The sequence below is a fragment of the Taeniopygia guttata genome, chromosome 18 (genome assembly GCF_048771995.1).
Source record: "Taeniopygia guttata chromosome 18, bTaeGut7.mat, whole genome shotgun sequence".
Classification (NCBI taxonomy): Eukaryota; Metazoa; Chordata; class Aves; order Passeriformes; family Estrildidae; genus Taeniopygia; species Taeniopygia guttata.
In genome coordinates this window covers 6843947-6859062 of record NC_133043.1, presented here as the reverse complement: position 1 = coordinate 6859062, position 15116 = coordinate 6843947, and the positions used below count along the sequence as shown (strand labels likewise).

Genomic DNA, 15116 nt, shown 5'->3' with positions numbered 1-15116 from the left:
ATTTTGGGACTGTGCAGGTTTTGGGAATGATGTAACCCACCAGAATGGGGATAAAAAGTCTCTCCACATTGGAGCAGGGTGGGTTTTGGTTGGGTTAGGATTTTGTGCTGCTCATAGCCTGCATTTATTGAGCAGCTCCGAGCGAGGCTAGCACGGAAAAATAGCTCAGAAAAGAGACGAAACTCCTGCATTTCAATGAACTGAAACTGCAAGTCAGGGACGCAGTGAGTAGTTGGCCGTGGCTGACTTTGATCTGCCTCTTCGTGGCCGTGAGCCTGGCTGATCAGGTGTGTGCTGCGTTTCATCTCCCTCAGCGTTCTGTGCAGAACGAGTCCGGCTGTTCCGCGGCTCCTGTCGGAACACGCACCCCGCCTTGCACGGTGTAATTGCACCGGGGCCTTTGGCTCTCTGCTCCCTTCCACCTGTCCTCAGCACTCACCATTTCCCAACGGGGGGCACCAGCAGGCACCTCTGCTGACACCATTTCAAATTCAGTGTTTCATTGCCCTCCTTTGTTGAAACCTCTGTTGCACTTGTTGAAACCTCTGTTTCATTCGCTTCCGTGCTCCAGTTTGGCATTTCAAGGACTGAAAATGTTGGATTATTAAGCAATTGCTACTTTTTTATAACATTTGTTTACTTGAAGGAAACTTCTAGCCTGTTTCAAGAATCTGCATTTTAAATTCTCTTGGTCTGGAGGTTTGCTTTTAAACCTGCCATTATATCAAACAGCTTTTTAGTTATCGCTGCAGGGCGCAGCACTCCCAGTTCTTGCGTGACAGAGATGTCATCACATTGAGGTAGCCTTGGGCATTGAAACTTATTAAACCTTATTTGTTTTATAAGTGATTCAGTATACAAGTGTGAGTAATAATTAAAAAAAATAAAACGCCCTACACAGTGATCTGATGAAACTCGAGAGTCTTAAGAACGAGGCATTTCCCTGAGCTGTCTCTAATGCAAAGGTTATTTAGCAATAGCTACATGCTTATGTAAATTTGGCTCCAGGGAAGAAAGAACTCTCTAACTCTATTCTTTCAGACCCAGAGGCACAAAAATAGAATATTTCCAAATAGAATGTTTCCCAAGTCTCTGTGTTTTTGGCATTCTCAAAGAATTGGCTGTATTAGGATTGTCTATTGGTATTATTTTTAAAAAAAAGGGGTTGTTGCTTAGTGGTTTGGTGATAGGAAAAGCAGTGTTGGTGGGGGGTACAAATGTTCTTATGTCTGCAGGTACCAAGGGCACTGACTCCTTTCTGCTCGTGCCATTTCTCTCCTGACTGTCACGGAGTGTTTCTTCTAATGTGGCCTTGTCTGATACTGCTGGGTTTTTCTCTTCTCGCCAGAACTTTTGTGTTTCATTCAAGGTTCAAAAGTTCTGTTAGCACAAAGCTGTTTCTTGTTAGAGCATAGTACTATCTCAAGCTGCTAATTTTTTTTTCCTTCTGAGTATTTAAAATGTGTGGATTTTAAATCAAGATGGAAAAGGAGATACTCTGTCAGCTCTCCATGTGTTAGTGTAAACATGTCAGATGTTCAGCTGATAAATAACTGGGATCACATGAAAGCTGCCATCACTGTGTTGGTGTCTGTCAGTGTTGGTGTCATGTTGATGCTCAACACCCAAACACGTGCAGCCCACAGCAGGAATGCTGCTTGTGTGGAGGCACAGTAAGAGCAAAGCCTTTAACTAACCCATTTTACCTTCAGCTGCACGTAGAATGCATTAAATATTCCCTCCTTCCAAGTGAACTTCAGTTCTGCCAGCATGTTCTCCCTCCCTGCTGCTGGCCTGGAGGCAGGGATGGCTGGTGGCATTCCCGGGGTGTTGTGTGGCTACCAGGGGGTGCTCCAGAGCAGCGCAAGGGATCATTTCCTGCTCTTCCCAGCGAGGCTGGAATTATCCTCCCAGTCCTCCTCTTGCTTACAACCAGAGGGTAGATGCAGACTTGTGTCTCCTGCTCGGCAGGAAGATCCACTCACTCCCCACCACCCTCACGGTGATTTGTGTAGCTTGGGGAACAAGTCCTGGAGATGATCCCGACTGATAGATCTCCTGCAGGTCGGGCCCAAAGTGGGTTATGCAGACAATTGGCAGGTGTGGTGTCTCTGCTGGGATTATTAAGAAACTGGGCTTTGTTTGCCTTGCCCTGCACTGTTTCTAAAGCAGAGCCAGACTTGACAGTCGTCATTGCTTGCACACCACTGATTTTCTCTAATTTGTAGGTGGCTTAATTATTTATAAGAGAGGGAGTCGCATAGTTTTGAAGAGCTGAGCAGGTTGGGTAGGTTGGTGTGTGCTCTGTGTCCTCGTTAGGCAGGAGCCCGTGGCTGCGACTGCGGGATGCTCCGACAGGCAGGCTCCTCGTGCTCAGCCCTGCTGACACCAAAACGCCTGTGCAGGTGGCAAACCAAGCTTATTAATTGCTTTGTTTGTATCAGATTTTTGTGAATGGTGTGCCTTGGATATTTTTCTTCCTTCAAGGCAGGAAGTTTAAGCTGGCTACTGTAATGCTGATTTGCTCTTTTTGCTGTTTTTTTTTTTCTTTTTCCTCATGATTTTCATTTATGCATCATGAACATTTCTTTTTTAGTATGACCCCTGTAAGCTCCAGGTTTACAGTATTTTTCTGAAGGAGTAACTTTGCTGTACATGCCTGACTGTAGCATGTGCTGGAAGAAAATATTTTTTCTGCTTTCCCAAAAGCCAGCATTGGTTAAAACACTCTTTTATTTCCTTTGAGAAAAATACATCTATTGCACTCCAAAGTTTTAGAGGTTTGGACTTGGGGATGCTTTTGCATGCTTTGATTCATAAATAAATAACAAACACTTCTTGTCTTCTCTACACTTAGAAAAAAACCCCAGACACTGGATTTTTTGCTGTGTTGAATATCTGAAGAGTAGTTCTCCACAGTTTGGCTGTTACCTATTTATTTGTGTAAAATTTATTTTTGAAACAGCTGTTAAACTTCTCTGACACAGAGAAATACCTGATGTATCAGTTGTAGAAACTCCAGGAATCTGCTCCAAAGTTGTATCTGACCCCCAGTGCACCTCACTGGGTACAGAAAAAACTTTTTTCCTAATCCAGACATTTGGCATTTTCATCTGTGTTTATTCCTAAACCATTGGGAACATATTTTATTGATGAAAAGCAATTTAAATATTATGGCCCTTTAAAAAAAGTTTAGTTCTTAATTCAAATTAATAATTATTTATATACAGTGTGCTTTGTTTGAATATGCTTTAATATAGTAATAATAATTTGGAGCCAGCCTGTGTGTGCCTTAAAAACAATGTTTGCTTTAAGTTAGGCAGAAAGGAGCTGTGAGGATGCAGGGAAGGAACTGTGGGGATGCAGGGAACAAAGTGATGAAATGAGTTTCTGCATGTTTCAAAAAAGAAAAGTTTTAGAGGAACTCTAGATTTGTTGTACAAAGATTTGCAGGTCCTCTGACATATTTTTTAGGCTTTTTAGTACAAGCAGAGTTTTGTTGTATGTAATTGGGAAATTTTTGTATTTTTTTAGCACTGACTTCATATATTGCTAAAAGCTGTGCCAATTTATACATTTGAAGTGATATTTATTTCTGTTGTCTGGGCCTGAAGTCATTCTATTACATTGCTGCTTTATAAAAGCCATTTTTAAGGGAGCCGTCACACTTGCCTGCATTAACATCTCAAGTATTTTGATATATAATATCGAATTCCCATATATAACTTGTAGTAGTGCTGATTTGTGATCCTGAAATACAATTCAGTAACAAACCAAAAGGGTACACAGCCCCAAGGTGTTTTTCTTGCCTCTGTTGCTCGCAGCCACGCCTGCAGCGCCAGAGGCATGTGCGTGTGTTTGGTATGTGTGAGAAAGTACCTCTTTTTAGGGGAAGTCTGTTCTTGTTTAACTCCCAGGCATATTTATTGAGGAAGATTTTGCTTCTGGTGAGTGCCAGAGCAAGGACAAACAAATGCTTGGCCAGGGTTTTGATACATGAGGAGCTGAGGAAGCTTTTAGTGAGTAACGTGTTCTGTCAGGTGTTAATAGTCCCTGGTCTGGCTGCAGTGCTGGGGTTAAATCTCACTGGGATATTTAGCTGCAGATAAAGTTCCCTGGGCGCAGGAATTGCAGCTGGCCTGCTGGAGGTGTATTTGCAGGTGTCTGTAGGTGGTTTAGTCTCTCACAAGCAGTGGTTGCGCCACGCTGAGCTCCTGTGACCCAGCACTGAGCCTGATGGGTCAGGGACCTGAGCTAGCCCAAAACTGGTGGCCTTTTTCTTTTCTCATTTCTTAGTCTGTTTTTTTTTTTCTTTCCATTTTCTCTTGAGTGTTCTTTTGCCATCTCAGTGCCCTGAGCAGTTGCCAAGAAGAACTGCACCCTGAGACTCTTCCTCTTACGCTATTTAAGTCAGCAAACACTACACATTATTGTGAGAACATTAGAAATATTTTAAAGCTAAATGCTTGATATATTGTGTTACAGAATCTCTGTGTTTTCATATATGTGTTCCCTATTTTAATTGTAGGCACAGCTGTTTAAACATGGCAAGAGAGAAGACTGTTTACCATATGGTAAGTTTGTACGTTTGGGTTCAGTTTTGCAAGTCATTGCAGTAGAGAAGGGAAAAGAAGATTATCCTGGTGACAAGTGGTACTGTAAGGAGTAAAATCCACGGTGATAAAACAGGGAAAATGAGGGCAGCCAAAGCAGAAATGACTGTGAGGGAGGAGCAGATGCCACCAGGGAATGTTGTGTTGGAACAGCACTTCAGAGGATTTGGCAGGTGATTACACTGGCCATTGCTGTAATACAGGAGCTGAACACAGAACATATAAACTGTTAGATGTGGAAAATATTTGTTTGAAATTCAGTTGAGCATAAACTGGTTTTTTATTTATTACTGCTGGAAGTTTTGCAGAGACTCTTAAAGTGATAATACAAACACAGGATTTCAGGAAACCCAAGTTTTAAGAACCTACTGTGTACTGGACATAGCTGGAATCATGTTGGGATAATTCTGGAATATGAGAAGTTTTTTAGTGAAAAGAGATTATACTGGGTGCAATTAGGGATAGACAGGAAGCCAGAAAAAGAAAAAGAGAATATGGAGGTTTCTGAACAGTGTAGCTGCATTTTGGAATTATGTTTGTCTTGGGGTGAATCTTAAAATATGATCAGAACTGACTGCAATGTGATCTTGAGCCTTACTGACAGCAATAAAGGGAGGCAGGGGGAAATGGTGGCTGGTTCCAAAACACTACAAAAGGCCTGGTCAGTTTTGTGGAGTTTATCCAAGTACCAGAAATGGGGTTTGTGCCATTCACAGGAACCAAGCAGGGATGTAAACTCACCTTAGAGTGTTTGTGATTTCACTCATGAAATTATTTTGGCCCTGAGAAGAAGTTTTTTAGTTCTGGTGCTGGAAAGTATCATTCTCCCAGTTCCTAAGGCTGAGATGCAGACACTTCCTTAGAAAATGCCTGAGAGATGGGTAATGATGGAGATAAGATAGTGAAGACAAACGGCATGGAATGACACAGGTGCAAATACTGGGAATGCCATTGCACAGGAATAGCAGAACTCACTGGGGAGGCTGCCAGAGAAGCAGAAAAATAAACAGGCTGGGAAAATGACAGTGCAACAGAAAGTGACGGAATTTAGAAAAAAACACAGTACAGCACTGTACAACCCAGTATTGAGCTCACAGCATTAACCCTGCTGGTAAAATCAGAAGCTTTGGCTCATGGCATAGAAAGAATAGTGAGTAGTTATGAGTCTGGTAATTGGAAGAAAATCAGGGCCGTATCAATGAGTGAATTTACCCTAGAAAATCTAGAATGCTCACAGCTGAGAAGCAGATATTCAGATGGGAACTGTTCAGGATAAGAAAATGAGAGAGACAAAAAAAAATATCTAAGATTTTAATTATAACAGATCTGAGGATGAAATAGAAAAAAAAAATAGGCAAATGTCAAAGCAAGATCCTGTTTGAAGTCACTTGTGACATAGAAGCTGGATTAAAAACAAACACTAGCCCTGGAGTAATTTACATGGGTCTGTAGATATTTTAGTGATTCAAGAGCTGGCAGGACTTGGAAGAGGCCTTTATTTATATATTCTTAATTTATTTTCTGTCTGTGAATGATGATGTTTCTGCAGCCTCTTCCTCCTAAACGATCAGTCTCTTGGGCTTTTATAACTGCAAAAAATCCAGGTTGCTGGAAGGTATTGAAGTAATAATAATTATCACTGGATTGTTGTCTGCATGGATTGTTTCATTTGTAATTTTAGTACATCAAGATGCATCACCTCTCTTTTTAAAGACTTGAGCATATTTGTAAGTCATGTCTTACAGTGTCTCAGACTTTGAAATAATTGCATTTGCTTTGATCTCTTTGTGTTTTGAAACCCCTGATATGAGGCTGGGGAAGGAGGCTGCAGAGGATTTGGCTGCTGTGGCTCCATCTGAGCAGTGCAGTTGGAAGCCCAGTGGCTCTTTCAGAGCCTGACTCATTAGTCTCTATTAGCTAATGGTCAACTTCTAAAGAATTTTTTTCACCCTAATGAAACTGCAAAAGGGCTTTTTTTATTTGTAACAGCCATGGAAATTTTGAATCCTGGAACTTTATCCTCATTAACCCAAGATTCTCCTTTCTCTGTGTTTTTTTTTACTTGTTGGACAAATAATGTTGTTACCTTTGATGTGCCCAAATGAGAGGTTTTGTGGCTGATTGTTTACACATCCACAGTGTTTCTCATGTCTAAATGTTTTTGGACATACATCATCATAAAAATTTCTGTGTCAGGATTTGGTACTGCCTGAGAATACTAAATGAGGAAAGGGAAAGCTTCCTCAGTGTGCAAGAATTTTTCTTTGTAAAATAATTAAATTTGCTAGCTTCTGGTTTTGTTAGATCATTTAAAATTCTTAGACCCTGAAACACACTTGGATATGTTGCTTCCAGTGAGAATCAGGGGCATAAACACTCAGAGAATGTAGATTATAATTTTCATAATCAAAACTAATCCTTAAAGCCATCTCTCCTGTTTGGGCAGTGAAGGATATTGCAGCTATTTGACCAGTGTCAGCTACCACAAAGTAGGTAACGGGGCATTTGTATTTCAGTAATGCCTTTAAAAATAGAAATCTCCTAAAAAACAGTCAAAACTTTCAAATGTTCATACCAAGGTGCTTTCTAAAAGCAGTTTTTCTGGTGTGTTTGTTTTCTTTCACAGCTGCTACTGTTCTGGAGTGTCTTGATAACTGCAAGCTGTCAGAAAGCAATCAGATGGTTCTGCGCAAGCTGGGCATGAAACTGGTCCAGCGACTCGGGCTGACATTTGTGAAACCAAAGGTAGCAAAGTGGAGGTCAGTTTAAAGCTGAAAAGTTCAAAAAAAAAAGGAAAATCCAAAAGCACAAAACCAACTACAAATACATAAATCCATATGTTTGCATTCTGCTCCTCTTAACCTTCCCTTAAAGACAAAGAAATCCCTGTGGGAATGAACATTATTCTTCATTTGCATTATTTGGAAAAAGGAGGATTCTTCCACTTTCTTGTATTTTTTCTCAATTTTGGTGCATAAATAAGTGCTGGGACAAGCCAAATCTGACTTTGCACGTTGCACAAGCAGAAGCCTGTTCCTATATAATGCAACTCACTAAATATGGGAAGATGGCGACCTTTGTTCCTGAAGCTGATTTAGTACAATTTTGTAAGAGTGAACATAACTTTTTCCATTACCTGGTCCTACCCTGATTCAATAGAAAGTTCACAGGGGAAAAGTGGTTTGCAATCCCGCTCTGGTTTTGCATATTAGTCAGGTTTTGGTGTCTGGTTTTACCTACTGCCAGAGGGCAAACTCTTTTCTAGATTTCTCGCACTGATATTTTAAAATTGCAGGCTCCCTTGGTGACTATTTTTATTGTATTTATTTTACTGGCTTTTGAGAACATCCTTAGGCATAGAAAATTCTTTTTAGGTGGAGAATGTACCTTGCCCCATGGCAAAAGTCAGTTTAGCATGTAAAGTCTATCTTTTGTAAGAATGCATCTACACCACGGGCTAAATATTCGAGTACAGCTTGGTCAGAAAGTACTGAGCTGGCTTTGAGATTTAAAAAGCAATTTTTAATAAGCTGATTTTATTAATTTTTTTTAAAGTTTTTAGAAAGACTTTTGGGCATGGGAATTTTGTCTCTCTTGTTAGCAGTGGAAAATAGGTTATAGTGAAACAGGAAAGGAGGGATAATGAAAAGGAACTATTTGAATAGTCTGGCTCTTCTCACCTTGGAAAACAGACAACTGGGTCAGGAGCAAGGAGAATGGGATATTTCTCCCTTTTCTTTAAAGCAGGCACTAAAGAACTGGAGAGCTGTGCCCTGGGAGGGGTAGGGAGGTGGCAGGCAGACTCTGTGGCAGTGTGTCCCTGCTGCAGCTGGAAGTTAAATCAGAAATCTCTGAAGTGTGTGTTTGCTCTGCAGGTACCAGCGTGGCTGTCGGTCCCTGGCTGCCAACCTGCAGCCTCAGGGTGCTGCTGTGCAGAACCAAAAGAGAGAAGTTGCTGCTGCTGCTCCTCCTGAAGCTGATGATGATGAGGAATATGACATTCCAGGAGAGATTGAAAATGTTGTAGGTGTGTTAAAGCTTGGAGAGAAATCATTGCAATGCTGCTGTCAGATTGTGCCCTTTTAAATTTAAATTTTAAATTTATATACAAATACAAAATTTATATACAAATACATAGTGTATAAACCTTCTATTAAACTTCAAAAATTCTCTACAAATCCATTTCTTACATGCTGCAAATTAAACATACTTTGGAAGACGATCTGATTGGGGCTAAAAAATGATATGGCTATCTGTGCTAGTGTGGACAGCTGAAAAGACTCTAAAACTTCAGTCTGTGCAGCTGATTAAAATAGATGGTATTTTGTCATATGATTTGGATTTCAGCTTCTCAATCAGAAACTCAGTACTGGAGCATTTGTTGTGGAGTTGGCCATGGAGGTATAAAGATACTGAAATACGTTTTACCAATTTTATCCAGTTCTATAAAAGAGATGCCCTGAGCCTTTCACAAATGGAAAGGTGAATTAAAATTTATAAAGAAATACACAACAAAAAAACATGTCACATAAAAGCTGAAGAATTATGGTTTAATTTTTAGAGTGTGGTAGTATCAAAGGAACAGCATCTGTTTATTAATATGCAGTTGTAGTGGCTGGTGGATATTCTGTAAATAAATAGGTAAAAATTGCATCAGAAGACTTTTATAACTGAATAATCTAATGAACCTCTGCTAAAAGCACCATGACCTCCATTTTGAATCTTTTAAAATTAGTCTCTTTCTATAAAACAATTTTGACATATTCCTTGGTTTTTAATTTCAAGTTGTACTTGTGTGACAAAGAGCATAGATCTAGATACAAACATTTTTATACAAAGAAGCAAATGAAGTTTGAACATCTTAAGAATTTTTTCTGTTGTTAAATAAGAATAATCTGGTTTTCTTCTTTTAACAAAATTATTTGCAGAACAATTGTTGGTTGGCCTGAAAGACAAAGACACCATCGTCAGGTGGTCTGCAGCCAAAGGGTAGGTTTGTTATGGTGACTGCAAACAATACATATAAACAATATATAACATGTAAACAGTATATTTCTGTATTTATTTATTTTTATTTATTTTTCTTCTATTTTTGCAGCTAAGCTGTAAACAATATAGAAATGTAGTGTAATCCAGGATTGGTAATTTGGGTGTATTGCCAATATTTGCTGTTGCAAAGTTCTTCAAGATGCTTTTTTTCTCTTTCTCTTTTAAAATGTATTTCTGTGGGAGGTTCACTGCTGTGTAATTTTTTTAAAGTTTGAGATTGTTTTTTAAGGGTATCAGTCTTAGGGCAGTGGGGTGGCATCTTGAAATCAGGAGGATTGCAGTAACTAATTTTTTTCTGTGATTTACCAATTAACTGTAGTACTAATGATCCATTGTGTGCTTCTTTCTTTTTCTTCTTCTGTAGAATTGGTAGAATAACTGGAAGACTTCCAAAAGAATTAGCAGATGATGTGATTGGGTCTCTGTTGGACTGTTTTAGGTAAGAATCTTATTTCACACCATGCCTGCTTGTGGAACAGGGGGACAGCAGTTAGGATGAAAGGTCTAAAAATCTGTAAATTTTCTTGCTGTCCCTTCTCTCAGATTTCAAAATCTTTGAAGGCACAGATTGGCTAAGGATATTCAATAAAGAAATTATTTGTGATCTATCCTCGTGACTCCATACTAAGGTAACGTGCAGGGACTGAAGTTAATCTTAGGAAAGATTAAATATATACTCATTAAGTTGCTACTTTAGAGATTCCTGGTGTGCTCAGGTTCATGCCTTGAGTTTAGTGTCCATTCTTAGAACCCCAGTAGAACTGGAAATGATGTTCTAAGGTTCACCAGAGGTGAGAAACAATCTCTGTGTGAGGGGAGCCTGAAACATGTAGTGAGAATGAGGAATAAATAGGGTATAATAGAGATTTATGCACTTGGGAATGGTGTGGCAGGGGTTGCCCTCTGGGTTTTGTGTTACTGAAAGCAAACTCAAGCATCAGGTGGCAGGTTTAGAATAAAGACAGGGTGGTGTTATTCACACAGTAAAACTGTAAAAACTTCTTGCCATGGGACCTTGTGAATAGTGAGAATATTTACCTGAACAAAAAGTGTGTTTCTTGTCTGCAAGCTTCTCCATGATCTGCCCGAGTTTGGAAGTGTTTTGGAGAGAGAATGTGCTGGTTCTTAGACTCTGGCTAAGGGATCTGCTGTTGGTTGTGTCAGAGAGGATTTGGGACCAGTGGAAACTCTGGCTGGGGCACACAGATGTTCTTTTGGTACATTGGATGTCATGGCTTTGCATTCCTGTAGAGCATGTGAAGTCATTAAACAAAAAATTAAACAAGTATCATGGGCTTTTGTTTAATACCAAATTGCTCGTCACAGCTGCATTAAGTACCTGAAATCTAAACGAGTGGTTTAGGGCAAGCCAATAACAAAAAGAGTTTCTTTATTGGCAAGAAATGCTGGTCATGAGCAGTTTGTCACTCAGATTTCCCCAGTTTTAAAAAGTATTTTCACTTGGGTTGTGAGTACAAATAAAGGATGCCAGCTCAAAGGATAACACGTTAGAAAAAAAGAAGGTATAAAGTCTGAAAGACTTGCAAGGAAAGTATCCACTCAGATGATCCCTCAGTGTGTTACTGTGATTAATTTAAGAGGTGCTGCTGATCTCAATTATCCCTGGAGCTTCAAAGACCTGTACTCACTGTGTTTTCTTTCCTTGTTTTTCAAGTCAGAGGGATGAGTAATTCAACTAGTAATTGAGTGACCTGCTTTCTTCAGAAACACCTGGGAACAAACGTAGGCAAGGACAGAGAGAACCTCTGTTGGATTCTTCGCACTAAATATCTAGTGACCAAAATAGGAATAAATCAGTTGCTCATCAGAGGACTCTTTTATACCTCTTGGGATAAGAAGAAAAGATTTGTTCTGTGTAGACATATCAAAGGACAAGAGTCAGGGAAGAAACACGTGATGATTTTTCACAGTGTAGGAGATTGTCAGCACAGTTCCACTGGGGTATGAGCCTTGTGTTGTTCAACATACACATAAAGAATCCTGGAAAAAAGGGGAATGAGGGGCTGAGGAAACCAGCTGATATTCCAAGTTGATTTAGTGTAGTGAGAGCTAAAAGTGACAGGAAGGAAGGTGTTACAGAAGCCCAGGTGAAGTACTATGACAGTAAATGTCATGTAAAATACGATGTCTCATGCATGCAAACTGATGCACTTGGGGCAAAATGCTGCTCACTGTCAAACCCCTGGAAGCCACTGATCTGTCAGAGTGCATCAGGGGAGTGCTCAGCAGCTGGCAGGGCAAACAGGACAAATGTCATGTTGGAAATGATTAGGAAAGGAAGAGATAAAACTAAATCACTGAGAGGTGGTTTAACTGATGGAGCTTTTTACAGGTGGGAAGGAAAAGGGTGTGATTTGGTGTATCTCCACTGTAAATAGGCCAGCAGGAGGGAGAGCGAGCAGCTGTTGAGGATTCACTCTCTCCCTGCTGCCAGAGCAGGGAAGCAGCAGGAAGTGCATTTCCACACAATTATAATTAACCAGTGGAAGTCATTGCCACGGGATGTTATGGGAGCCAAAAGTGTAAAGGGAGTTCAAAAAGGGATTATACAAATTAATGGAAGAGAGTCCCTTCAGAGGTTATTAAATAATAAATCCAGCTCCAGCCTCTGCTTGAGCTGTCTCCGTGCTGCCAAGTGCCAAAGCCAGGGGGACAAGCAGGGGATGGGGTCCTGCTTGTCTTTGGCTGAGCACCTGCGCTCAGAGGTGCAATTCAGAGATGGTGTTGGGAGAGATGAAGCTTGGATATGACCTAGTCTGGCTGTCCAGTGTTTTCTTCTCAGATTCCTGCTCCTAGTGTAATACAAAATGAACTCTGTTCAGATTTAATCCTGCAGCATGCCAACTTTCCTCTTTTCACTCCATTACCTGCCAGCCCACTAAAAATTGTTTGCCATTTGGGGTTTTTTTGCTCTGTTCACTGCAAGTTTCTCTGGTTTATGTTTTCTAAAGGTGGATAAAAAGCACAATTTCCTTACTTCATAAACTTTTCTAAAGGGTTTGCTGGGAATTGCCATTTGAACCTCTTTTGCGAGTTAAGGGCTGCATTTGGCACTAAACCCTTTGGTTATTTTGGGTATGTTCTGTAAATCTTTTGCCCGTGTACTAGGAAGTTGTTTTCCTTTTCTCTATAAATTTCTGGTATTGAATCTTGTGTATTGAGTTACATTTATAGTAATAAATGGGTTTTTTGCTTATTTAATCATATTTATAGCACTGTTTATGTTACATAAATGGGAAGGAAAACATGTTCAACTTGTCATTCTATTTTACAAGTTCACTGGTATCAATAACAATGAGAACATGCTGGTTTGGATTAAGGCTCTTTTAAAATGTTAGGAATTCACCATAAAAAATTAAATCCTGAGAGAGAGGGCCAGTTTTAACAAATTTTTCTGTTCTGACATCAGTTTCCAGGAAACAGACAACGCGTGGCACGGAGGGTGCCTGGCCCTGGCTGAGCTGGGCAGGAGAGGATTGCTGCTCCCTTCCCGAATCTCAGATGGTGAGTTGGACTTGCTGACTGTAAGTTCATGAAATAACAATTCATATTATTAAGCACCAAATGTGTGGCAACAGACTGGGATTTGCTCCTGTGTGTGTGCTGGGTGATGACTGAAGTACTGAGTTCTACAGTAAAACATTTGCCCATGGGGATATTTAAGTCTAAAGCATTGGCTTGGGTGTGCCTTTTTTTATACTTAATAAATATTTCTTTCCAAAATGGAATTAATTTCTTGAGGTTTTCTTCTTTCTTCTTCCCTCCCATGTTTCTTTGTACACTTGTATAAAACAATTCTCGATGTCTCCATATTGTGTCAGTGTCATTATTTAAGCAGAATATATTAAATAATTGATGACTAACTTGCACTTTAAAGCCAGTAGCTTCTGCTGTTTGTTTATGGTTAAATTTCAAAGGCCAGTTTCATGTAATTTATATATGAACTGTTTATGTTTTAAATGGGTTTTTGAAATAGCAGGATGGAAAGAAAAAGAACAGGACAGAGGAATTGTTTCTTTGTGTGTTCTCTAGTTATCAACATGCATTGAATTAGAGAAATATTAATGTAATTTTGGTCAATGCCATATAGAGTGGGAATAACAAAAGCACAATTTAGCAGTTGACATCCACCCTTGGGTGCTTTTACATCAGTGTCTTATTCTAGATGGTTCTTTGCATCCCATCTGGTGCTCCTGTGTTGAACAGAGAAGTTGAACACTAAATTTTAAAAGTATTTCAAAGCTGGTGTTTCATACTAGTTATTCAGGGTGCTTAATCTTTCCTAGTTTGAAGATGTGCTGTAAAATATGGCATTTAATACAGTTTATTACTCTGTCTCCATGGAAGGAGTTCATGTCCATTATAGCATGTGCTGCATGTAAGAAGGTTTGTGCAGTGAGCCTTCAGTTGGTTTCCCTTTTTCATTACTTTTGCCCTTGCATAATAAAGGTGAAGCAGTTAAAAACCTTCCAGCTTACAGCTGGGGAATCATGAAAGGGAAATCCTCCAGAGGTAAATCTGTATTTCAGTTCTCACAAAACCAAAACTGTACAACTCTGTCAGGGAATCTGGATAACCTCATGACATAGATTTTTATTTAATTTGAAGAAGGCAGATCAGATCACCACTGGAGCTGGCTTTTATAAATAATATTTGTGTGGAGATGGAGGAGAATAAATCCTTGAATTCTAGGGAAGAAAAAAAGTTTTTCTTCATTCACTTTAAAGAAATTCAAATTACCAAGTGAAGAGATACATGAGATTTTTTTAAAAAATTGTGGATGATAGTAACTGAAGCTTTCTGCTTTCAGAGATGAGTGAGGCCCATAGTGTGAAGAGTGGCAGTGGTGACACATGACTCTATAATTTCATGTTTGGAAATTAGGGATTTAGCAGCATCTGATCCTAAGATTGTAGCTTTAATCTTGGACTGGAAAGCAGCTCCTTCTCTTTGTTCTGTCATGTGGTGGTGTACAGCTCAATACCTCACTGACTTTGCCCTGCTGTTGGCATTTCAGCTAATTTGGCTTCTTCTGCTGCTGCATTCTCCTTTTTCAAACTCACATTGCTATTTTTGCCTTTTGATAATGTGAGAGAAGCTTTTCTCTGTGAAGGATTAAAGACCAGTGTATCTTTTTTTGTTTCTTACTTCAGAACCTGAAGTTCTGTCCTTTACTATTTAATTACCAAACTTGTCACAAATCTCTGTCTGAGTTGTTGGCTCAAAGCAGCACAGCACAAAACATGAGTTAAAAATATTCTGGGAATTCTGCATTGTGCTGAATGCAGCTCCACTTCCTTGAGTAGATTTACACCTATTAGTGATGTTCAGGCAGGTGAGGATGCCCCTCCCCTGAGCAGTGATCAATGAGAAATTTATACCTGTGGTTTTATGGGAATAATGCTTGTTCTGGGTTTGTTCTCCTTACACTGT

At 39.7% G+C, this 15116-nt stretch overlaps 1 protein-coding gene across 1 annotated transcript in view; it reads left to right on the top strand.

Annotated features, from left to right (window-relative positions):
• The window catches only part of TBCD (tubulin folding cofactor D), a 109901-nt gene that overhangs the window by 10580 nt on the left and 84205 nt on the right, over nucleotides 1–15116 (top strand). The window contains exons 9-14 of the mRNA XM_032751706.3: nucleotides 4529–4574; nucleotides 7240–7372; nucleotides 8489–8640; nucleotides 9542–9602; nucleotides 10027–10101; nucleotides 13093–13187. Coding sequence (XP_032607597.2) covers nucleotides 4529–4574; nucleotides 7240–7372; nucleotides 8489–8640; nucleotides 9542–9602; nucleotides 10027–10101; nucleotides 13093–13187 — 562 coding nt within the window. The remainder of the gene's footprint in view (nucleotides 1–4528; nucleotides 4575–7239; nucleotides 7373–8488; nucleotides 8641–9541; nucleotides 9603–10026; nucleotides 10102–13092; nucleotides 13188–15116) is intronic.